General features: G+C 40.1%; 1 protein-coding gene across 1 annotated transcript in view; it reads right to left on the bottom strand.

The window, feature by feature from the left end:
* PARP8 (poly(ADP-ribose) polymerase family member 8) overlaps nucleotides 1–25,047 on the bottom strand; it is a 118,102-nt gene that overhangs the window by 21,028 nt on the left and 72,027 nt on the right. The window contains exons 9-14 of the mRNA XM_074569774.1: nucleotides 24,741–24,831; nucleotides 21,172–21,238; nucleotides 19,308–19,433; nucleotides 16,623–17,187; nucleotides 14,259–14,312; nucleotides 14,060–14,155 (exon numbers count right to left, since the gene is read on the bottom strand). Coding sequence (XP_074425875.1) covers nucleotides 14,060–14,155; nucleotides 14,259–14,312; nucleotides 16,623–17,187; nucleotides 19,308–19,433; nucleotides 21,172–21,238; nucleotides 24,741–24,831 — 999 coding nt within the window. The remainder of the gene's footprint in view (nucleotides 1–14,059; nucleotides 14,156–14,258; nucleotides 14,313–16,622; nucleotides 17,188–19,307; nucleotides 19,434–21,171; nucleotides 21,239–24,740; nucleotides 24,832–25,047) is intronic.

Genomic DNA, 25,047 nt, shown 5'->3' with positions numbered 1-25,047 from the left:
AATAGAGTGTCACTCATTTGACTTATTTTATCTGCTATGTTACATTGCATTAGGCAGCAGACGAAGCCTAACATGATCCAATTTGCTGTGCCATGGCACGCGAGACAAAAAGTATTTACTATTGTCATTATTCTTAGGTTTTCCACATTTAGAAGGCGGTTAAATCATTTGCTTAGGCGGGAAACATGGTGGCACCACCACTTTGACTATCATAATCAACCCTATACACAGACTCCCTTATTAGAGCAGATATAGCAGAGCAATCTAAGTTTAGCCATGCTTGCCATGAAGAAAAGTGTTAAGAAAATGCTTATTTTTGACATTTTGTTTACAACCTCAACAAAGTAAGTTATCCTGAGACTTAAAGATGGCAAAGAGAACACAGGATTTGTCATCTTTGCTTTTTTTTCTTTTTCTTTTTTTTTTTCCTTTTTCTTTTTCTCCCCCCCCCCGCCTCTGTGTTATGATCCCAGAAATGTCTGAGCGTCTGAAGGGGGAAGTTAGGAAAATGGTCATTTTACTTATGTTTGACATTTGAAAGGCCTTTCTTCTCTCAGGTGGACACCAGGGCTAAGATCTTAAGGATAGAAAACTGTAGATATAAGGAGACGCAGGACAGCAAAATTTGAGCTCTGAAGAGGAACAGGCATTACTGTTAGGGTCTATACAATTATTCTGATTTTATGTATTTGATGAAGCTTTATGCCCACTGAATAGTTTGACTCTGCAGTCTAATGGGGAAAATAACCCAATCCCTGTAGCTATACAGACACTTCAATAGCCTGCCTTCACATATACACCTTGGATGCTTTCTAACCCAAAATGCAGCCATTTTAAGAGCACTTTTGGATCCTGTTTCTGAAATTTATCCCAATTTAATCAAATCAGAAGCCTTTAACTTAAATTTCCCACAAGTGTTAGTAAAGTGTTTCAAGAGATGTTGGTATCACCATTTCACTGTCTTCTACTGCAGTCATTAGTTAGGTTCAACCATTTAAATTCCTTTCTTTCCCTCCAAAATGAAGAGATTGGCTTACAACTAAGAAGCAAGCATTTGGAGGGCTTTTGTTTGTCACACGATGGTGACTTATCTATTCAGTGTCACGTCTCCATATTCTTGTTTGTCTGCAGTTGTGCATGCTAGAACCAATGAAAACATACAAAAACTAAGTTAATAAATCAATTCTAGAAGACAGAGCCTTAGGAAAATCACAAGCTTTATGGGAAAACTGGGATTCAAGGCTGCTCTTATACTGCTGCTAATGTTTTGCATACTGCCAGTGTGTTTCCCTTTATGGCGTCCGCTTGTGTCTTCTCTTGTAATAGGATGTGAGCCCTTGGGACAGGAACAGTCTTGTTCTGACTCTGTATCATAAATATGAGAAATGTCCCTAGCCACAGTAAACAAACATGAACCACAACACTAACACACTTACAAAAGCCACGTTGTTCCAATGTCACTTTGGGATACTCTTGTTTTGGTTGAAGTACAAGTACTATTCAGCTAGCTGAACTTTCTGTGAACTTTTGCGTACGTACATGAAAGTATAGACAAGTTCTTACTGATATGGATCCATGTCCACTGAGGTACTTCTATTAGATTATTAGTTTCCACTGTTTTCAAATGGAAAATACATGACAAAATACTGCTTATACACTTAAGTATATATTTCTGAATGTGAACCTCATCTTAACGTGCACACAGAATTTTGCAGATTACAACCATCTCCTTGAAGGCATGCAGGGCTGACTAGCTGGGCAACTTTGTTCTCCACTACCTGAAGAGGGCAGCTGTAACTTCTCTTCAACAAAAGCAGCCGCTAGCGATCTCACATGTACTTTATTTTTCACTTGAAAAGAGAAAATTAACATAAAGCCATTGAATTCCACAAAACTATTAGCTAAGTGAAGATCATTGGTGCTGAAAGACTATTTAGAAGGATAATTATTCCAGTGGGGAAAAGCCAGAAGAAAATAAGAGCTGGGCCGTTAACTTGAGACTGCAAGCGTGTGGAAGCAGAAGGCACTGACAGAAGCAGAAAGCATTTTTTGAGCTTTTGAGGTTTTTGGACTTTTCCTTTAGTGACCACCATTCTTTGCGTGTGCAGTAGCACCTACCCGACTGCTGCTGTGATGAAAATGGGCTCAATGAGGGTTTCCACATGTTACAAGTGTCACTTCTCACAGCAGTGACTGTGCATGGCAGACAGGCAAATCACCTAGTTACTATGATATATTATGGTTCCTGGACTCATACACTACTTAAAATATTTTCCAGACATTTATTCAACTTGAAAAAGCTGAACTTTCATAGCCAATATTGATCTATCTTGCTACTTTCTAACGTGTGCTGCAGCTGTGCTCCAAAGAGCAATGTGACACCCCTTCCTGTATCCTGAGGGATGTCATACCGACACTAATGAGGCTGCAACATGACTGACACACCTGAAAACTCTTGATCTAAAAGGAGAAGCTCAGGGAAGGCTCATAGTATGACTTACAGCAAATGTAACAAATGGTAAAGGTGAAACCATTAGCGACCATCTCACTTCTCCTAACAAAAGCAACAGGCATGGAGATGAAATGTAACTTCAAATCTCTGTTCCGTTTCCTGCTTTCAACCATGGTAATTGTTAGTTTTTCCATATGAGGAACTTCTCTCTTCCTCTTCATTACACTCACCAGAAGAATGAGCATATAACACAGCAGCAATAACATTGAAAATGTGGATAGACAAATACAGAGAGAGAGAGAAAGAGCAAGAAACAGAAGAAAGAAGAAGGAAGGGAGGAAGGAAGGAAGGAAAGAAGGAAGGAAGGAAGGAAGGAAGGAGCAGGTGAGAGAGTAGGGACAGAGGAAACAAGTCTGGTAGGTATAGGATTCTTTTGCAAGTGAGCTTTCAAGATTTTAAGGTTTATTACAGTTTGTGTCAGTTATGCATTTTTAGATATGTCAGCTATATTTGTAAGAAAAGGCAAAATAAGATTGGTTGCTAATTCTCTACCACCTGAGTCTGTATTACCTAAGGATCAGTTATATCTGGAGTAGTGAGAATAACATTACTAATTCTGAAACAGAATGCAGAGCTGTAGGAAAGGACCTCTTCCAGCTCTCTCATAGCTCACATCTCTAATCCACGCTTTCAGATGAATTAACAAATGCTACAGAAGCCTTCAGTTGCATCTACGTATCTGACACACAGGTAAAAGTGGTACCTGGAAGCCAGGCACCGATGAGGCACTTGTATACTTTCTACCAGTGCTGCTTAAACATCGTATGTAAAATTCTCATTCTCTGTAAGAGAACTAGAGCAAAGCACGTTTATGAGTTTAAAGCTTTTACGTTTTCCTAGAGTATGACAGTATTGCCACATCAATTCAATTAAAAATTGATAAAATAAAAATTTGTAGGTAATGTGTGCTTTAGAACACACTCCCACAGAATTACAGGGTAAATATTTGAGTCAAAACTGTATGATTTCTGTATTTACTTAAATTGTTACTGAAATAATGCAGAATTACCTTTAACTGTAACATAAGGTTCATTATGCTTCAGAATTTAAGCAATTTTTAATTATTAATTATCAGTATTATTTTGAATGGCAAGTTTAATGCACCTCTGCCTACTCTGCCATGGTTTATACTTCTGAGTGAAGCATCCAGCACTAGCTCATAGTGGATTAAAAAAACCTAAGATTCATTAAAATTAAAATTCAGCTTTGTATTTTAACAACCCTTTTTGCTTTATACTAAAACATATATTTAAAAAAAAAAACTTATTCAAATTAAGTATGTACCCACTAACACTGATTTAGGAATTGCTTTAAAATGAAATAATTACCAAGAAGTACACCTGTGTCCTGATTTTTCAAATTAAGTCAAACTATTTCAGGGAACTGCAAACCTGTTAGTCCAACCTCATTTCCTGGAAAATTACGGAGAAGATCATACTGGCTACTAATGAAAAGGATTTAAAGAACAATGCAATCATCAGGCTGAGTCAAGATGGGTTCACAAAGGGAAAGCCCCATTTAACTAATGTGACACCCTTCTATGATAAGGATATCCCACCCACCTAGTGGATGAAGGGAAGGTGACAGATGTAGTTTTTCTGGATTTTAGTAAGGCTTTTGATATTGTCTCTCACAGCATCCTTCTGGACAAGTTGTCCAGCTGTGGGCTGAGAGGGTTCATGGTGCACGGGGTGAAGAACTGGCCTAAGGGCGGAGCTCAAAAGGTTGTAGTGAATGGGGCTACATGGGCCACATCTGGCTGGTGGTGTTCCTCAGGGTTCAGTTCTAGGGGCAGGTCTGTTCAATATCTTTATCAACAATCTGGAGGGAGAAGTTGAATGCGCCATTAGCAAGTCTGCTGATGATACCAAACTGGGAGGTGCTGGTTACTCTCTTGAGGGACAGGAGGCCTTGCAGAGGGATCTAGACAGATTGGAGCATTGAGCAATGGGATGAAATTTAACAAGTCGAAATTCCGGATTCTGCACCTGGGACCAAGTAAGGCTGGGCAGAAGTATAATTTGGGAGAGGAATGGATGCACACCAGCTCTGCAGAAAGGGATCTGGGAGTGCTGGTTGGCAGCAGGCTCCACGTGAGTCAGCAGCGAGCCCTGGCAGCCAAGCGGGTGAACCGTATCTTGCAGTGCATCAAACACGGCATGACCGGCCTATCAAAAGAGGTGATTATCCTGCTGTATTCAGCATTGGTATGGCCTCGTGTTGAATATTGTGTGCAGCTCTGGGCCCCACAATTTAAGAAGGGTGTGAAGGTCCTTGGACACATCCAGAGGAGGGCAACAAAGCTGGTGAAAGGGCTGTCCTATGAGGAGCAGCTTGGGACTTTGGGTTTGTCTAGTGTGGAAAAGAGACTGAGGGGTGACCTCATTGCTCTCTACAGCTTCCTGAGGAGGGGATGGGGAGAGGGAGTGCTGAGCTCTTCTCCCTGGGATCCAGTGATAGGATACGTGGGAATGGGTTCAAACTGCACCAGGGGTGGGTTAGATGGGACGTTAGGAAGCATTTCTTTACCAAGAAGGTGGTCAAACACTGCAACAGGTTTCCTACAGAGGTAGTCGATGCCCCATGCCTGCCAGTGTTAAAGAGGTGTTTGGACAATGGCATTAACGAGATACTTTAACCTTTGGTCAGCCCTGGATTGGTCAGGCCGTTGGACTAGATGATTGTTGTATGTCTCTTCCAACTGGAAGAGTCTGTTCTGTCTGTTCTATGCTATAAGCCCAATGAAGTCAAGCTACAATAAGCTCTATATTGGTATACAGACTGTCAGAGAGTAGGAATAATTTATTTAATACCCTATCTCACTATAAATCTACAAGGTAAACTCTCTGAATAATCTCACAATATTCATGTGATATGTGGAATATGTTGCTGAAAGGCACAGGCGATACCTCAGTGGTGAGCAGGTAAAACCTTTAGAAAGATGAGAGTAGACTGAGGCTAAGTGAAAAATGTCACTTGTTCCATTTGGTTTTGTTTTGGCTGTTCCAGATTTTATTTCTGCTTTCCCTTTTTTCTGCGTTCTTGGACAGCTTATACACACTTTTTAAATTTATTTTTACTTCCCACATATATAAATAGATGGCAAATAGACAAGCACTATGGAGTGCTAGCTGGGCAAGGTGCATATGGGTAAGCTCTTGGTGACAAGAAAAGCTATACTGCAGCCATTTTTCTCTCTCATTAAAAAATAAAGTGATTGAAAACCATTCTACCAAAGTACTGGTTATAACCGGAGAGTCTTTTTTCATAAAGAGATAAAACCAGCCTATATTGTGGAGAAATGATAAGAAGAATCACGGCGTTATTCCTCAAGCATCTTGGCTAAACTCCAGTCTGGCTAAACATATTTGCACACCTACACTTTTATTCACAGTTCAATGATGTTTATTCTATTCCAAAAACCTCCCAACCCTAAGTGGTGTACTGTTTCTGGAACATCAATGCTACTGTGTTTCAGTGGTGACTAAGAATCTTATATTCAAATGACAGAGAAACTGAAGACCTCTTCAAGTCAACAGGAACATAGCAAGGCCAAGATTTCACCCATATTGAATAAATCATGACTGAGCACTTTGGGATGAAAAACTTTCTAAAAATATAAGCTTACTAATACAAGAACAGATACATCAGAATGACCAAACTGTACTTATTTTTTACAGCTAAATACAAACAAATGATATTTCAAATACTGTTTTACAGTATTTTACTATTCATATTTTATGGGGAAAACTTTAAACATCAGAGATGTCTATACCAGAGTACAAATTTCAAAGATACTAGCTTCAATATTTAGTTTTGCTGAGTTTTTTTACTATTTCCTGCTTTTGTTCTAAAAAGGCTTTAGTCTGAGGTTTCAACACAAGATGGCACTCTAAAAAGATCTCTTGACTGAAAGAAAAATTATTGATACAGAGAGGGTTTTTTTGTCACCTTATTGAATATATTCTGAGATTTTTTTGTCCTGTATAATTTTCTGGATTTTAAAGGTCTTTAAAACCCATTCAGTGATGCTAGTTTAGCAATGGCTTTAGTATTTGTAAATGAGGAATTCAGGAAGGCATAGACAGTAAGATAGACATTAGTCACACAGATTATACTATGTAAAAGCTGAATATGATCACAGAATTACAGAATGATTAAGGTTGCAAGGGATCTCTGTAGGTCATCTGCTCAAGCAGGCTCTCCCAGAGCCAGTTGCCCGGCACTGTGTCCAGATGGCTTTTGAATGTCTCTATGGATATAGACTCCACAACCTCTCTGGGCAACCCGCTCCCATGGTCAGTCACCCTCAGAAAAAATGAAAAAGGTAGAAAGTGTTTTCTGATGTTCAGAGGGAACCTCCCGTGTTTCAGTTTATGCCCATTGCCTCTTGTCCTGTCATGGGCACCACTGGAAAGAGCCTGTCTCCATCCCTTTTGCACCCTTCCTTCAGGTAATTACAGACATTAATAAGATCCTGCCTGAGTCTTCTCTTTACCATCCTGAACAGTCCCAGCTGTCTCAACCTTTCCTCCTAAGGGAGATGCTCCAGTCCATAATCATCTTAGTGGCTGGACTCTCTCCAGTAGCTCCATCTCTCTCTTGTATGGGGGAGCCCAGAACCAGACACGGTACTCCAAGTGTGGCCTCACCAGACCTGGGTAGAGGGGAAGGATCATACACCTCCACCTGCTGGCAATTCTACCGATTAATGCAGACCAGGGTACCATTAACCTTCCTTGCCACAAGGGCACATTGCTGGCTCATGTTCAACTTGGTGTCCACCAGGACCCCCAGATCCCCTTCTGCCAAGCTGCTTTCCAGCTAGGCAGTCCCTAGCATATATTGATGCTTGGGGTTGTTCTTCCCTAGGTGCAGGACTTCGTGCTTCTCCTTGAACTCCATGAGACTCCTGTCAATGCATTTCTCTAGCCTGTCGAGGTCCCTCTGAATGGCACCGCATCGCTATGGAGTATTGCCCACGTATCCCAGTTTTGTATCATCTGCAAATTCACTAAGGGTACACTCTGCACCATCATTCAGATGATTAAACAGGACTGGACCCAATATTGACCCCTGGGGTACAGCACTAGTTACTGGCCTCCAACTAGACTTTGTGCCGCTGATCATCACCCTCTGGGCCTGGCCATTCAGCCAGTTTTCACTTTACCTCTCTATCTCCTCAACCAGCCCAGCATCAACAGCTGTTCTATGAGGAACTTATGACAAACAGTGCTAAAGGCCTTCCTGATGTCCAGGTAGACAATATTCATAGCTTTCCCCTCATCTACCAGACTGGTCATGTCATCACAGAAATTTATCAGGTTGCTCAAGCATGACTTCCCCTTGGTGAAGTCATGCTGACTACTCCTGATGATTTTCCTGTCCTTAGTGTGCCTGGAAATGGTTTCCATGCTTAGATGCTCCATCACCTTCCCAGGGATTGAGGTGAGGGTGACCAGCCTGTTATTCTCTGGGTCCTCCGCTTCTCACCCTTCTTGTAAAGAGGAGTGACATTTGCTTTCCTCCATGCTTTGAATAAGATAATACATGATAATATACTTTTATTATACTTCTTTTAATCAGATCCTTAAATATAATAACTTTTGTTAATGATTCATGATCTCGTTATATTTAAATGTTTGTAACAAAAGTACATGCTGAATTCCTAAACCAAGGTATCTCTCTACTATTATAGCAGCAAAACTGTTGCATTATTAAAATGTAACTTAGTCCTTCCCTAGAATATTATTATCAGCTCTAGAGTAGCAGAAAGAATATCATATGGCATTAAAAAGAAGTTAATAGCCTTCTAATATAGAACCAAATAACGCTGAACTTTCTTTAGTACATTATTATATCTGCTTTGGAAAATACATTTTTTAGCTAGATGAACAAAATCATATGGTTGAGAAGTACCTTTGGAGGTCAGTTAGTGCTTTTATTCTCTCAGAGAGGTCTGGTTTTATCTAAACTTTATCTGAACTTTTAGAGAAAGCTAAAATTAGCTTTCTCTAAAGCTTTATCAAGCATTGGAACAGGTTGCCTGGAGAGGTTGTGGAGTCTCCATCCTTGGGAGTTTTTCAAAAGCCAGTGAAAGACAGTGGATGAAACAACCTCTGGTTTCAGGGGCTTCTCACTAGAGATACCTGCCCTGTGGGAGAATATCTCAGTACTTTGGAATTGACTTCATGGAAGTCGTTAAAATTTCCTAAGTTTAATCCTAATGTTTAGTCTAACATGGTATTTTGACAGAAATCAGGATAGTCTATTTATCTATTATAACAACACATATGGGAATTATACACTGTTGGAAAATGTCAGAAAAAAAGCATTTCAAAATATGTTTTTGAAACAATTAAAATCTAACCATTAACTACAAGCAAATAGTAGTCCACATCTCACTCATCTAAACAACTTCTCTATTGAGGACAATTCGAAGACATTAAACAGGAGGCTAACGATTCAAATGAGCAGACCCTTACTGCTTTCAGTAGGTTTACGAGGTCTGACATATCTCTCTCCTCACCACAAAACCTATGTCTGACCTTGTACTTCCCACTGGTTTTCGAAGCTGAGCAAAGAGCTACTTCACAAGAGACTGATGACAGAGCTCCTGAGAGCCGAGCAGCACAGGTCGCCTTGCAGGAGGATGCACTGTGATTCTTTACATGGATAAGGGAGCTGTTTGGATGTAAAGGCTGCAGTCCCAACCCCTGGTGATGATTTCAAAGCTGTTTCTTAATTCTTCTATGAAGAGTGAAATAGGTAGGATTCAGATCACTATTAGGAATAACCCATGAAATAGTATGGTCTATGTTATGCAAGAAGTTGAATAATAGTTCTTCTTCTTAGGCTCTATGCATTCACTGAATTTTCCCTGTGCTTTGCAGAAAGACTGCAAATCATGCCATGCAGTGATTCCAGGGAATTTGGAGTTTTCGGTGGCTTTCTATTTAAGTGTGTATTTCTAAACATCCAATTTAGCTTTTATAACTTTGGGTGCACCGTAAATAATCATTAGATCTCACTGTGCTCTTGAAGTAAATACTAAAGGAACATGCTATGATGAGAAATTACATGTAACCTCATCCCATATGGGAAAGGTGTGACTATGTACAGGAAAGCATTGCATTTTTCACTGTTTTTTTTTTAAAAAGAGGATGGAATGAAGCAATGGACCACGGACCTTTAAAACAAGAGTGTTACAGCTTCATGATGCATTATAGTACTTCTCTAGGACTTCTTCCATTCCAGAGAACCTCTGCACTTCCCCTTCACAGTAATACAGCTGCAGTTCCTTGTGACAGCATTAGGTTTGTGAGTATTTCGAAGTTACCCCATCTACCTAATGTGTTTTTATCTACACACACACTTGTGGAATACACACAGGAACTGTAACTGTATCTGTAATTCTGGTCTTCTGTACTTCAGGGAACTTTTGGAGCTCAAAAGAAAACTGGTTGTTCTGAAAGATCCATACTTTGCTCTGTAAAGAAATTCCCAAGAGAAATCAAAGAATTTTGTCCTTATTTATCTTCAGTAAGTCACTACGGTAGCCTCTTTATTTACCCTCAATAGGTGACCAAGATAGCCTAAAAAAATCCAAAGATTCCTGTGTACAACAGGATCCCTGAAAATTTGCATTATTAGATTAGTACCATGGGCTCTGGAGCAAGACAGGTGTCCACTGTAAGAGCATAAAGGCAAACATACGCAATTGTCTTATGCAGCTGCTCTGCAACAGACTTCTTGCATACAATGGCGTGTCTGCCATGTGGATCTAGTGTCTAAATTACGCTATATAAAAAGACGCATCTTCTTGTCATCAAGTTACTCTTATCTTATGGGAAAGAAGATGTCAAGATTTTAAGAAAGCAAAGTAAATTGAAATAGATATTAAAAACAGAACACCTCCCAGAAAAAGTTATCTAGGAAAAAGAAACACAATAATGAGAAGGAAGCTTGTGCTGAGAGAGACTGATTTAAAGATACTTTATAACTAAGATAAAAACATAGCCTGTAGAGTAAATCTGCAGAAAGAAAAAAGTTTATCTCTCAGTTTCACTTGCTATATTCAGTTGTCCTCAGGATGAGACATCTGAATTATGCAAGTCATTAATAACCAGCACAAAAAATTACACTCAAATATGAGAGTTTACAGTATTAAAAGAATGTAATTATTATGTGATGGCAATACAAAATCAAATTCTTTACTGGTTCCTTGCAATTGCGTAAAACTCCCATTAAATACCAGAAAATCAAGCCGAATTACACTTTAAAATAATTTCTCAAGCAGTAACTTCATATGCCTTCTTTGTTGTTGGAAAAAAGGCCCAAATGGTAGAAGGGAAACTCATCATTAAGGATGCACACACCCAGAAAGGACCCTGTGTGCATCTGTGTGTGGGAGCTAGTCTTTAAAGGAAGAGACTGGTGAAGCATCCAGAGTGATTTAGTCTGTGGCATCTCTTGTGATACAACCAGCTACAGACAGAGCTAAGTAATGCCTTTGAGATGCAGACATCTGTAGAAAATGGGATCTAGACACAGAATCTAAAAATATAAGCAGACTGTAGTAAGGTTCTGATCATTATGAAACCTGGTGAAGTTACTGCGGTATCAAAAGTACAAGTGCTCTAAATCCCTTTATGACGGCCAGGGACGCTACATAAGGGATCCAATAAGTGACATAAGGCCAGATTGCATGTAGCCTTGCCTTAAACGAAAGCCCCTTGCATTCTGCTTAATAAAGTACTGTATTTCTGAGATCCGCTGTGGCAGCAGTATTAAACATATAGCGCTCTTTCAGTTGGGTCATTTTTTATGCAGTGTGCCCAGGTGGCCAAGAAGGCCAACAGCATTCTGGCTTGTATCCGGAATAGCGTGGCCAGCAGGAGCAGGGAAGTGATTGTGCCTCTGTACTCAGCACTGGTGAGGTCTCACCTCAAGTACCATGTTCAGTTCTGGGCCCCTCTGTACAAGAGGGACATTGAAGTGCTGGAGCGTGTCCAGAGGAGAGCTGCCAGGCTGGTGAGGGGTCTGGAGACCAGGTCATATGAGGAGAGGCTGAGGGAGCTGGGCATGTTTAGGTTGGAGAAGAGGAGGCTGGAGAAGAGACCTCATTGCCCTCTACAAGCACCTGAAAGGAGGGTGTAGAGAGGTGGGTGTTGGCCTCTTCTCCCAGGTGAATAATGACAGGACCAGAGGAAATGGTGTGAAGTTGTGGCAGGGGAGGTCTAGATTAGATATTAGGAAGAATTACTTTACTGAAAGAGTGGTCAGGCACTGGAACAGCCTGCCCAGGGAGGTGGTTGGGTCACCATCCCTAGAGGTATTTAAGAAACGTATAGATTTGGCGATTTTGGCGATTCAGAGCATGCTCTAGTGGCAGAGATTGTAGGGGTTTGTTTTTTTGTGTCTGTGTATGGTTGTACTCAATGTTCTCAAAGGTCCTTTCCAACCATGAAGATTCTATGATTCTATGATTTATTCTCTTTAGATACATTATATATATGTATGTAAGTGTATGTGTACGTGTGTGTGCAGCTGACGCACATAAATAAACCCTACAGTTGACTACTTTAGGCTGCCTCTGCCAGAGCTCTCAGTAGAGTTAAGGATAAATTTCCTTAAGACCTTTTGGCAAGCTCTTGCTCTATTCAAACTGAGATCTTTTCTCACCTTCTACAGAACTGCAAACTCATTAATGGCTCTATATTGGTTATTGAGTCATTCAAGCATACGCAGAGCATGCTAGATTTCTTCCCGCTATCTCCTTCTCCCAGGGTTATGTAAGGACACCCTTTCATTTTTGCAAAGCTTGCTAGCTTATGCTGCTCGCAAAGGCACTGACGAATATATGCTTAGTAGAATACATGTCTGCACTCTCCTCTGTTTTGAAGCGCTGACAAGCTCTCAAACAGATAGCAAAAATGACCCGTCTTTAAGCTGAAGACAGAGAAAAGTAATTCTGAGGGTTTTAATCTCCAAGGTGGGAAAGCAAGAAGAACTAAGATTTTTTTATTTAGAGCAAATGGCTTTCCATTCTGTTTTCTTTTAATAGTTCGTCATGTGAACAGGAATAAATCCTACTGTTTGCTTTGTTCTATGGACAATAGATAAAACCCAATAATTCAAATAATTATATTACCCAAACTTTACTCACTATCCAAACATTACTCACTTCATCTTATCTCATCCTGTCACTGGTAATATGCATAGCAGTGCATTCAAAGATGAACAACAAGGAACTGATGCCTTTTTTTACAGGCTTCTAATCAGGGTTTGGTTGCTGATAAATCTGGCAGAAAACCATGCTTTTAAAAGGTAGATATGAAGAGGCAAAACCCCACCTGACTGGATTTTCAAAAGTACAGAGGTTTAATGATGACTTAAAATGGTGTTAACTGAATATGCAGATGCTTTTGCAAATCCTATTAGCAGCCTATTTGCATACCCTGCTTGCAGTCACAATGCCTGACCACGGTGCCATTGTCAAGGGAGATGACGCTGAGGTGCCTTTTACTATGTAAGCAAGAACCTTCCTGAATTTAGTTCCATGGAACTATGACAGATGATGCCTGCTTCAGCTTATGTATAGTTGCTCACCACACTGTGGAGAAATTGGCAGGTGTCAGACCATTCACACACTGCTATTAAACAGTTTTCCATGGCTTTAATCTTTTAAGATTACTCAGGTTTCCATAGCATTCAGGACAGGTGAAACAAGGATTCTAAACTGCAAGATCAGTCCTAAAGGTAAGAATCTTATGCTCCTAATATACTCTTTCACAAAGCTGTACTGATCCAGTAGTTCCAGGCAGAGCGTGTCTCTCATGACCAACCTTACTCTTTTTCACTCTATGCATCCACCAGCAGCATGTGAGGGTACAACTTTCAGCATGCAAAACTCCTGGTTCCCCATTGCACAGGAATGAAAGGAAGGAAGAGCTGCTTCACTGGCCAGACTTTGGGCATACTGAACCACAACAGTGGCCCTGGACGAGGTCACTGCTAGATCAGACACGACACTGAGCATCTCTTCCTGATGCCTTTTTTATCACATTACAGAGGATGGCTCATTCCAGTGAGCAAAAGAAGATCAGAAGAACTTCACAGCCTTGTGGCATTAACACCAGTCTATCTGAATATGCTGGTCATGGCTTGATAAGAGCTCAAGGACTGAGGTGACCCTGAGCTTTTAAAAGAATGCCAGAGGACCAGGAAAGCACTCTAATGCACTTCCTCTATCTTATCTGGTTGTCACTACTGTAGAACAATAGTGTTCAGTGAAATACATCCCCCCGTTTATGTTTCTATCATATTATACGAGCCTGATTTCCACCTCCTTGCTTGCAGTACGTTTTATTTCAAATTTACAGCAACATCTAGTTAATATGCGTTACACTGTTGCATCTTAAAAGAATATTAGGACAGAACACATCTGAAATAATAATTCAATAATTTTGTAACAGGTTTGTATGGTCCATTGCTATTTAAGGCATCAGAAAATGCATTGTTTACCCCAGCAAGCACACCACTTACCCTCAGCATAGGGCCATTCTGGAACACATGGGGTTCGTCACAAACTACACAGTATTCGTTCAATACTGGTATCCGCTGCTCAGCAAATTCAATAGTCTGAGAACAATGAAAATGAGAATAACAACATCTGCTTAAAAATAATTAACAGTCAGCTCAAGTTCCACAGTGTTTTATAAATGGGTAAGATATGACACCCTACCTGCACAAGAAAGCCACGGTCTCGTACTGGAATGCATTTTGCACCATAATTTTGCTGCAAGGAAAAAGTTGAGGCAACTTCAGTGTTGGTAGACTAATTAAAAGGAAATGATAAAACATTTGTATTTTTTGCATGCAAATATTTTAATTAACCAATATTTGCATCTAAAAAGAACTCTCATTTGCATAAGCCAGCCATTACAACTAACCAATCCTTTTACTGTTTCCTAAGTGTGGGGCATATTTTTAGCATTTCTTCTTAGTCCTTAAATCTGATGAGGTTTTGCATCTCAGCAACCCAAAAACTCTACTCTCAAATGGAAACACCAGTGCCTTCACTCTATTCTAATAAACCCGCATTTGGTAACTCCCATTACATTTTAACTGCGGATTGTCTATCCAAATATGGGCTACCTGCTTAGGCTTGAAAGACTAATGTAACTCTCAGAACGGCTGAAAATCTTTTCCTTTTATATTTACTGACATCTCACTTCCATAAGCACCATGCTAACAGATCTCCATGCTCAGATCCCACTCAAATTATTTCTGCCTTACTCTTTCAACACAACAGCAACATAAATTAGAAGGAATTTCCATTACAGGAGCCAGTAAGGTACAAAATTCCCTCTAGGCTAACACCTATCCCGATCAATCCTTGTTTTGAACAAGAGTCAGATCACCTCCATTTACAGCTTTTTTTTTGTTTGTTTTGTTTATAGGCTTATTTCCTTTCATTTCTCTGCTTAATTGGAAACTTTTCCCTTTTTTTCTCCTGAGAAACAATCCTCCTAATTGTATTCATGTATCAGATTGAAATACTTTAGCTGAGAACTGAGGAGAAGTTAGGGTCCCAATTCATTGCTTCCATATTCCATTTGACTTCAAATTGCAGTTAGGCACCCAGGCTACCCATATATCTGATGCCTGCATGTAAGATGGACTGTTGATTTCCTTCCGCTAACATCAGTCAAACTGCACCTGACCATGTGTGTGATGATCTTCCTTCAAAGTACATGCATTCTAGCAATAAATTACTGGTATTTTTTAAAGACTGCCAAGCAGGGTTTGCATTTTTTCCATATCAGCTGATAACATCAGTAATGAAACCACTTGGTCAACTTTTCATTATCTTATCAAAATCAACCCCCCCAAAAAATGGGACTTTTCCTTCTAACTTCCGGAGAGAAAAGTCTTGCTATGTTAAAACATCCTCTGCTGATTCAGAAAAAAATGCATCTCTCAACTGTGACATGTAAGAATTCTGTCGGCTCACCTTAAATTAATATTGCTGTGCACGTTACAGGAACCAACCACACAGCATGTATATAAATTATCTTACATCATTTTTGTATATCACTGCTTTTAGATCTGATGAGTATTGCTCACAGCTTATTAAACTAATTCACCATGAGACATAGCACACTCAATGTAATTTCATTATGCAGAATACACTGTTTTGAATATATGTATGGCATTTCAAGTGAGAATCAGCGTTTTCTTGCTGAGAACATCAAGGTACCACCAGGCTAAGGGAGTGGAGAGGGCCGTCTCCTAAGTGCCCCTCCACAGATTTAACAGAGAAAACAGACAGGTGCCTTGAAAGAGCTCAGACAGACTCACTCTTTCCTCTAAAGTATAAAAGCCATCTTTTAAGAGGCAGAAGAATTAATTTTGAGCGCTCTTTCTTAATTTTAAGAATATGTGCTACCCTTTGTTTTCCCAATCGATCGTGTCTCTGGGGAAAGAAAGGGGGGCAGTATGGACCTAATTCCTTCCCCGACCTCTGGCTGCCACCAGCACGTTTGAAGGTTGAACCTTTCACAAAGCACAAGTGCACAAGAGGTGAGCTGAATCATGACTGCGTCCCTTCCCCTGTGATGATGACCACAGATGCAAAGACCAGAAGGAGAGGTGACCTGGCACCCAATCAAGCCAATGGACGGTTGCTTCCCCCACAAAGCAAACTGAAATGAGAAAAGACCTGTGTGACAAAGCCCATTCTGCAGCGCAGAAGCGCACACTCTCCCTTCTTCCTGCAGCAAGAAAGGAGGCAGGGAAGGAAGTGGGTGACTGAACTTTTCCCATGGCCAGCAGGTACACTGAGCTGTATTCAACGTGACACATAAAATCTCTGTCTTGACCTAAGTAAATTTTGGTTTTATAACTTAAATATATGTGCATGAATAGTTGCTTACATCCTCCTTAAAAAGCTGACTCCGTTGCTCTTGTCTTCCAATACGCTCAATATATCCAATATATCCACTAACACATGTTCTAAGTATTCATGCCTTTGCATAACAAGCTAACAGCATGTTTGGAAAATAATAGGAGGAAAATGAGCAGAATAAAAAAAAATATTACGCACAGCAGCTTGTGAAGGTGATGATGATGATGGTGTTAAGATACCAATAAGCCCTGAGGTAAGAGAGAGCCTCCTGCTCTCTGCTATGGTGGACTCCTTGAAAGGCTCCATTTTGGATGATTTAGGGGCATTGGAGTAAGTCTTGCTGAGTAACTTGTGATTCTTCAATCCATCCAATTCTTCCATTCTAAGATTACTGGAGTAGGACCTGCTTAAAAGTTTGTGGGGCTTCAAGGTGCTGTTGTGCTCACATCGAGGATCCCCAGAACACGACCTACTTAACAGCTTATGGGGCTTTAAAGTGATGCACTCCTCCTGCTTGACGGCTGCAGAGCAAGATCGGTTCAACAGTTTGTGCGATTTAATAGCCATTGTCTGTTCAGCCCTCGGGTCACTCGACAACGAGCGGCCAAAGGTTCTGTGAGATTTTGTGGCACACATATCCTCCGCCTTGACTGTGCTAGAGCAAGTCCTTCTCAGTAGCTTGTGAGTTTTGGAGATGCCATCCTGTTCTGACTTCAGTTTTGATTTATTTTTACCACAGCCAGGTGGAGGATAACTTGGCGACCTTAAAAAAAAAGGAGAAGACCAAGTTGGAGAACGATCAAAATCTTGTGCAAATCAAGCAAGACCACACATATGTAAAAATTTTTAAGTGTCACCTGTCCTTACGTATTTCACTAGTGACAAACGCAGCACAACATTAAAAAAATAAGCAATTGTACGTAGCACTAATTTTCCAATACCAAACAGACATCTTACTCCTATTTACACACAAGCTCATTGATCAAAAAGACAACTAACTGCTGAAGTAGAAGTTAGAGCTATAACCTTACAGCTCTTTTAAAGGCCCCTATGTCCCACAACAAACCAGTTATTCAGGAAGTTATCTTTGAAATGAAATCCACATATTTCATAGGAGATTATAACACATTTTCATTATCAAAATCTATCTTTCCTATGTAATAATCATGGCACAATCCCATTAAAGTTATTGTCTTCTGGACCCAGCATAACAAATTCTATGTTCAGATCAATGGAAGATATAATTAGCAGTGAAACTTGCAGGTAGTAAATCAAATTTAATTCAGCTGCAATAAACATTACTCTTAAAAACCTTATAATGACCTGGGTGCTTTGTGCAAGACAATTTGATGCCCTTCTTTCCTGTTTTAGACAAATTCTAGCTCTGTAACACTAGAAATTAGAATGTGAGGGACTTAAATTATGAATGCGTGAAGTAAAGAGCAAAATGTTTTTATGAAACAACATTCACATGAACTGTCACATTTCTACAAGGCTCACATATATTTGCCCGTCCTTTCAAAGCATGTAACTGGTAGGCTGAATAATTTTTTTATGCTTTATAGCAACCACAGTCTTTGGAGTATTTTCTGGCCTTGGATGGAATAGAAAAGAAGTGAAACCCCAAGGGAAGAGGCTGGCAGGTTTCCCCACCCTGTTAGCAAGTGGTGACAGTAGAAGACGCAGGTGCAGGTTGCTGACTCACTGTTGCAGTTGTGTCACCACCACCCTCCGGCAGACAGGAGGCAGGAATGGTGCTCCAGGGAGAGGGAGGGTCCTTGCATGTGGCCTGAGGCACCTTTGGGCAGAGACCCCAGCAGCAGCCAAATCAAGAGGAGAAAGACTGGGCTGGCTTTTGCACGCCCTTTCTGAATAAAGCCAAACCCCAAGCTACAGCTCGCGCTAGGCATGGCGTGTGGCACGGCAGGATAAGCCTTCTACTTAAAACACCACCTTCCTCTACTTAAAACACCACCTTCCTCAATGCTACCTTTGGAAAGACGGTCTTTTGTCATCCCTGACATGCTTCCCTTCTCTAATGCGAATGATCGCTCTACTCCCTCTCTTTTTTATACATGGAATTTAGAATGGCAAAATTCATCAAAAAGAAGGAATGTTCAAAGAGGCATTCATTTCAAATGTACAGAAGGGGTGATCTGTCAACCCTTCATAAGCAGGAAAACACGCTAGACTAGTCACATCCCTGAAAGAGGTAAAATCAGAGCCTGATTTTACATACACTTAGGAGTATGAGTAACTGGCAGAAGTCATAATGAATTCAAATGAACTATTCACAAACTACTTTTTATGGTTTTAACGCCTTTTTTCTTTGAAATTCTGTGCCTGCATTTCAGAAGTGGTGAACATTAACGTACTCAAACAGTGGAGAGGGGTGGGTGCTCAGCAGCTGTAAAAATCAGTCTTTCATTAAAGACCATTCTAGTTTTAAAAAATAAAAAATATACACAGCTGTGGAAAGAACAGCTAGACAACCACATTTTTTAAAATATATATTATATGTTATATATTACTTGCATATATGACCTATATTCTTGCTATTCAAGTAACAGTCAAATGCTACCAAGCTACAAAGATACAAATACAACAAGTTAAATAACGTAAAATTAATTATTTTCAATTCTAGATGAAACATGGCTGTTTCAGACAGCAGGGCACTGAAATGCTCTGCCTTCAAATAGTCTTAGAAACTGCAGTAGTACTGAGTTCACTTTTGATGTCATGCAAGGCAAGGACTGGAAACCCATGAGGTAAGATATAAATAGAGCACTTCTCTGTGGAGAAAAGTCAGCGTTTCACCTTGTGAAGTCTGCTGTGGATTTTGAACAGGATATGGTGTTAACAGCTCATTTTCCTTGCTATTACCTGCGCAACGTAGAAAAGATGTGCAGAGGGGATTTCACCTTTTTGTCAGACACCTTCTTATTGTGCGTACAATTAGATTTCTCTTTGCTGTTCTTCCACTGTTGTGTAACAAACGTCTGCATGATTCTGCAAATTAAGAAAGAAAAAAAGATTTTCTTATCCTAGCCAAGATATATTTGCTTTAATGCCGGTGTCTCTCTGTTCACCACATAGGTGATATGATGCGATGTCCTCACTCTACAGGCAGCTGTAGCAGTCTCAGCTCCTCAAAAATGTTGGGGTTGTTTTCCACATACAACTTAATTTACACTGAACTTTTACTGAGAATACAGTCTGGGTAAACAACTACTGCAGGACTTACACAGGTATGCCTCTCATGGAGATCTAGAGACAAACTGATTCAAAGGCATCCCGTCCAGCTGTAGGCATCTGACTCTCCAGTGACTACAGAGATGGGGTACAGCATCCACACTGCTCAAGTAGGAGTATGTTCTCCTACTTCACAAATGTGAAGGTAGGGATGTCGAATATTAAACTACCCAAAGAGGGTTTACAGAGAAGACAGAGCAAGACAGCTCCTAGAGATGGACAGCAGAAGGCTGCGGTCATAGCTGTAGCAAGGAAAGCTAAAAAACATAAAAGCTATAAAAAGAAGACATCCAGAAGAAAAGTAGTTAAATACAATCGGTTGCCCACAAAGGCTGGAGATTTCACAGCTAGGTTGCCTGAGACTCAAGAGTTTCAGGCACTCTTCACACTCTAACCGAGTTAGAGGAGTGAACTTATCTAACTTTGAAGATAGAGGAGGTTACCTGGAGCAGGAGGCTGCACTGGGTGACCTCCAATAGCTCCTTCCAAGCCAAAGTACTCTGACTAATCTAGCAATGGGGGTCTTTGAGTGATAAAATCCAAGTGGAAGTTGGTACAGATTTTATTGAAAATTTAGTGAATCCTCAAAGATGAATATCCTGTTGCTATAGCCATGAGGGGCCATGGGGTTCAGGGGTATTCTGACTTCTGCTCAACTGTGAATTATGCAGCTACGTCCTTGAAAATGTCTTATGGGAACCCTTTGTAATTGCCCGGTGCACAAATCAGAGGTAGTGTTAAGTACTGAAACATTTTAAAGGACCATTCACTCTGGGGAGCTTTTTATTTTTTTTCTTCAAAGTCATGGACCATAGAGAGTTTAGTAACATTACTTCATTTATAAGATTATGAAAGTGGTGCACTGAATTTCTTTAAACACCAAACAGCAAAAGATTCTTTTTTTCTTAAGGGATTCTTATGTTGTTATGGTCAGATATTAAAGCCTATATTCTTGTCATTTTATTACACATACACGACCATATGTGAAAAGATGACTTGGCAAAATTTTATTAAATTGAATTGTACCACGAACTACGAAACTGCTAATTTTTCCAACTGTTCTTCCCTCTTGTCCTCGAAATGTGAATGGCCTAATTACTGTGGTAATATTAAAGGCGACCATGAAAGCATAGCCCCCTTAGGGTATGCATGATGCTCAAAAAGCCTGCTCCAGAGGTTTCACCATCTAAGCAAAAACATGCAATTGAAAACTCCTAGCTACAGTCTTTTGAACTTTTGTAGCTTACTTCCTAAATGGCAGCAAAGTGACAGAAACCCCCGGCAGGCAGCACAAATCAGGTTCTCCCCAACAACTGTCAAAACTGAACTTAAAAAAGAAAATCCTGTTATTTTTTATTTCAAGAAAAACAAGTTCAAAACAGTTTGATCCAACCAACCTGACAACCTGTGAATTTCATCCTACTTGGCACGGTCCAGGAACTAAAAGAATGTGATATTCTCCTAAAAAAAGGGGTTTACGCTTTTCTAGACTTACTTTTTCAGCTGATGTCCCAGCCCAAATCTTTCCTTAGTAGAGATCTGAAATACATCCACAGTTGGCACTACAGAAAAAGGAGATATTGTTGATATATATGAACTTAAAGCAATAATCAAGAACTCATGACCATGTAAGTCATATTTAAGGACCCTGTTATATCTGGACCTTTACTATAGACAATGCCATTGAAGAAATGGTGAAAGGGGGACATGTCATCTATGCCTATTAAGAAATGAATGGTCCTTTTTGGAATATCACCCAATATAATTAGTAATTTTACAAACGAGTAATTCAGAAATTGAATTCCCCCAATTCCCACTAATTTTAATTACAAAAATGTGTCTTTTTTTTCTTTTTTAAATATTGTGCAGGTACTAGAGCAGCATCAGATTAAATGTATCTGGATTGGTAATTCATGTTGCCTCATCTCTTATATTTGTTTTCAAGTAAGTAGTCCTTACACACATTACATTTCCTGTGACTATGAAGAAAACTGGCGTAAAAATGCCTCTTTCTGGAGGCATTTTAATACAAGATCCACAACTGTCATCTAAGTACCTGATATGCGAATTCCAGTGGCCCAGAATTACCCTGACTTTTCCTCAAGACCCGTCCTATCATTGGTATACCCATATTCATCTGTCAGAAAACTGGAAGTGTGCAGGGTGAAGTCTGGAAATTAGCTCCTGGTATTACTAAAATCCTTTAATAACATTTACTAGATAGAAGTGGCAGATGGAAACCAGCACTTGTTAGGAGAGCCTCAGGTCCTCAAGGCAGGACAACAGCCAACACATATGACAAGCCCAAATAGACCTGATCTTTCATATTACATAAGGTAGTAATGACTACAGTAAAATAAAAAAGGAATGAAAACAAAAAATCTGGGGTTGGTTCAAATTTTATTATAAAAAGTAAATCAGTATTTTAAAATCTGTATTCTCCTGATCACTCAGAAAGCCAGACTTTACTCAGAATGTCAAATTGTATCCCTTAATTTCACTTTAATAAATTAAATTTAAAAATAAAATAAAATATATCTAACCTGGCTATCCAATTTCACTTAGTTCAAAGCCCTGTAGATACCCTTTCTCTAACGTTATTATTCAAATATAATCCTGTCTTTTAAAGACAAACTGATGATTTTTTCAAAAGGGATGAATGATTTGATCAGGGATAGCAATGTCTTCAGACCGACAAATTTAGAACACATGATTGGGGGGGGTGTAATATATTCAATGAGAATCATCATACCTAGACCAGCAATCTTAAAATCTGACATTTAGACTACAATTGTTGTCTAAGTTCCACGGCCAGAGGAGACAGCCTGGTACCTCCAAAAGCTGATTCATCCTCATCTAAGACACGTGGGAGAAACTGCCCACAAGTACAATAATGAGAGAAGCTATTAACTAGAAGAACGACTATCTAAAATCAGGATATTACACAGCTACAGGGTGGTATGAATACCCCCCATAGTGCTTTGGAGTACACTGCATTTCCGTTTATCAGTCAACAGAAAGTACTACAGGAGAAAAAGATGTATCATAACGTTATGGCCCAGTAGTCTCAAAACAACACAGAATCACAGAATCAGAGAATGGTTTAGGTTGGAAGGGACTTTAAAGACCATCTAGTTCGAACCCCCTGCCATGGGCAGGGACACCTCCCATTACATCAGGTTGCTCAAAGCCCCATCCAGCCTGGCCTTGAACACTTCCAGGGATGGGGCATTGACAACTTCCCTGGGCAAACTATTCCAGTGTCTCACCATCCCCACAGGAAAGAACTTGTTCCTAATATCTAATCTAAATCTCCCCTCTTTCAGTTTAAAACCATTACCCCTCATCCTATCGCTACACTCCCTGATGAAGAGTCCCTCTCCCCATCTCTCCTGTAGGCCCCCTTCAGGCACTGGAAGGCTGCTGTAAGGTCTCCCAGAAGCCTTCTCTTCTCCAGGCTGAACAACCCCAACTCTCTCAGCCTGTCCTCATGGCAGAGGTGCTCCAGCCCTTTGATCACCTTTGTGGCCCTCTGCTGGACTCGTTCCAACAGGTCGATGTCCTTCTTGTTCTGAGGACTCCAGAGCTGGATGCAGTACTCCAGGTGGGGAAGTATTTAAAGGGGAAGAGGAATTTACAGAGAAATGGTCTTGTTAACACAAAAGATGGTGGACATCATTGTCTGGTTTTTGTCCTAAATAAAGAGATATGGCTGCAACAGCAGCTGAGCTCATAAAACCAGTATCAGTGAAGCACTTGCCTCTGGCCCTGACTTTGCCTTTCTTGGTACTCAGGCACTCCCACAATCAGCTGCAGGACTGGGAACTTAGCTTCCCATTCTAACCTTGTCAACTGTGCAGAAGACATGTTGTTGTTACTCCTCATTTCACTAGATCATTTCTTACTGCAAGCTGCTCTTCACGCTTCACCTTCTCTTATTTGGTGCACTTTTTTATGTTTTAAATTACATTTCCTCAGAAATATTCTGAATACTAACACTGCTACCTGCAAATACATATTTTAAGATCTGCATATTTACAAAAAAAGATTGAAGCAATAAAATACACACAAAAAGACCAAAGTCAAGCAAAAAAAAAAAAAAAGATAGATTGATCTGAGGAAATGCTTATTTGAATGAACAGAATATAGCTTATAGTTAGCACCGGCAGGCAACATATCCTACAAAAATAGCTCACTGGGACAGATTTTGCTAAACGTATTATGGCTAGAAATATCTGTTCATTTTCCAGAGGCAAAATTCTCCCACAGATACAAGCCTGAATGGACAGCTTGCACTGGAAGCTGGGCAAGTTATGGTCCAAACTGCAACTTAGTTCTGACTTCCCACTGTAATAATATATCTGAAGTTGACTCTTCCATATGAATATTTCCAAATCTTCAAAATCAGCTGATTCTTCAGGAGTTTGATCATTGTTACTCTCATGAGGAAGCTTTACTCACTTAACAACTCATTCAAATCTAAAGATTCCCAGAGTTCATACAGTCATAGAATCATAGAATCATAGAATCTTCATGGTTGGAAAGGACCTTTGAGGTCACCAAGTCCAACCATACACACACAAAAAAATCATATAGAAATCAGAAGCTGAAAGGATAATTATCATGGCCTGATTCTTCAAAGGTACATGAAAAAGCGCATACTAATGCACTGCACAGGTCTGTGTATGTATACCTTATCAGTGGTATCTCATCTGTGCAGATGATCCCTGATTTCCAAAATCAGGAAATCACATATGAGAAACTGAAGCTCTTTATTCCTTAACCCTGGTTCCTAGGGGAAGCAGTTGCATTTCAAAGGATATCAGGGAAAAAAGTTTCAAAAATCAACCTATGAACGTTTAAATTAGATGCCCATGTCATTTTTGAGGGCCTAGCTACGCAAATAGATGTATACTTAATTTCATACCAGTAGGGCTGCTCTCAGCAGTAGACATAAGCACAGGCAGGGTCAAAGATTTGGCAGTGAACGAGTATCTATCACCCAGTACATGGCTCAGACCGAGACACCATACAAGGCACGTGAAGAACACACGGGTGACTAACCTGGACCATTTAAGTACTGCGTAAGTGAACAGTGCAATCGCACTATTATAGGCTCTGTGCGAATTACATCCCAGGCCACAGCAATCTCTTCCTAGTTCAAGACAAAAAGAAAACAACAAACACTATTAGCCATCATGACGAACTGCCACATTTTGTCAGTCTGCCTTAGGGTTGTTATAAACATCATCCATCCATTTACCCAGTTGTGGAGTATCTACTCCAACTTTAAACTCGAGACTTAGGACAAACTATTGCCTGCTGACACCCCTAAGAGCAGCGTTAGACTGCTTCCAGTTGTGGAGTACGA

The sequence above is a fragment of the Larus michahellis genome, chromosome Z (genome assembly GCF_964199755.1).
Source record: "Larus michahellis chromosome Z, bLarMic1.1, whole genome shotgun sequence".
Classification (NCBI taxonomy): Eukaryota; Metazoa; Chordata; class Aves; order Charadriiformes; family Laridae; genus Larus; species Larus michahellis.
Note: the sequence above shows the minus strand (reverse complement) of the source record. Positions and strands in the feature narration are given on the sequence as shown.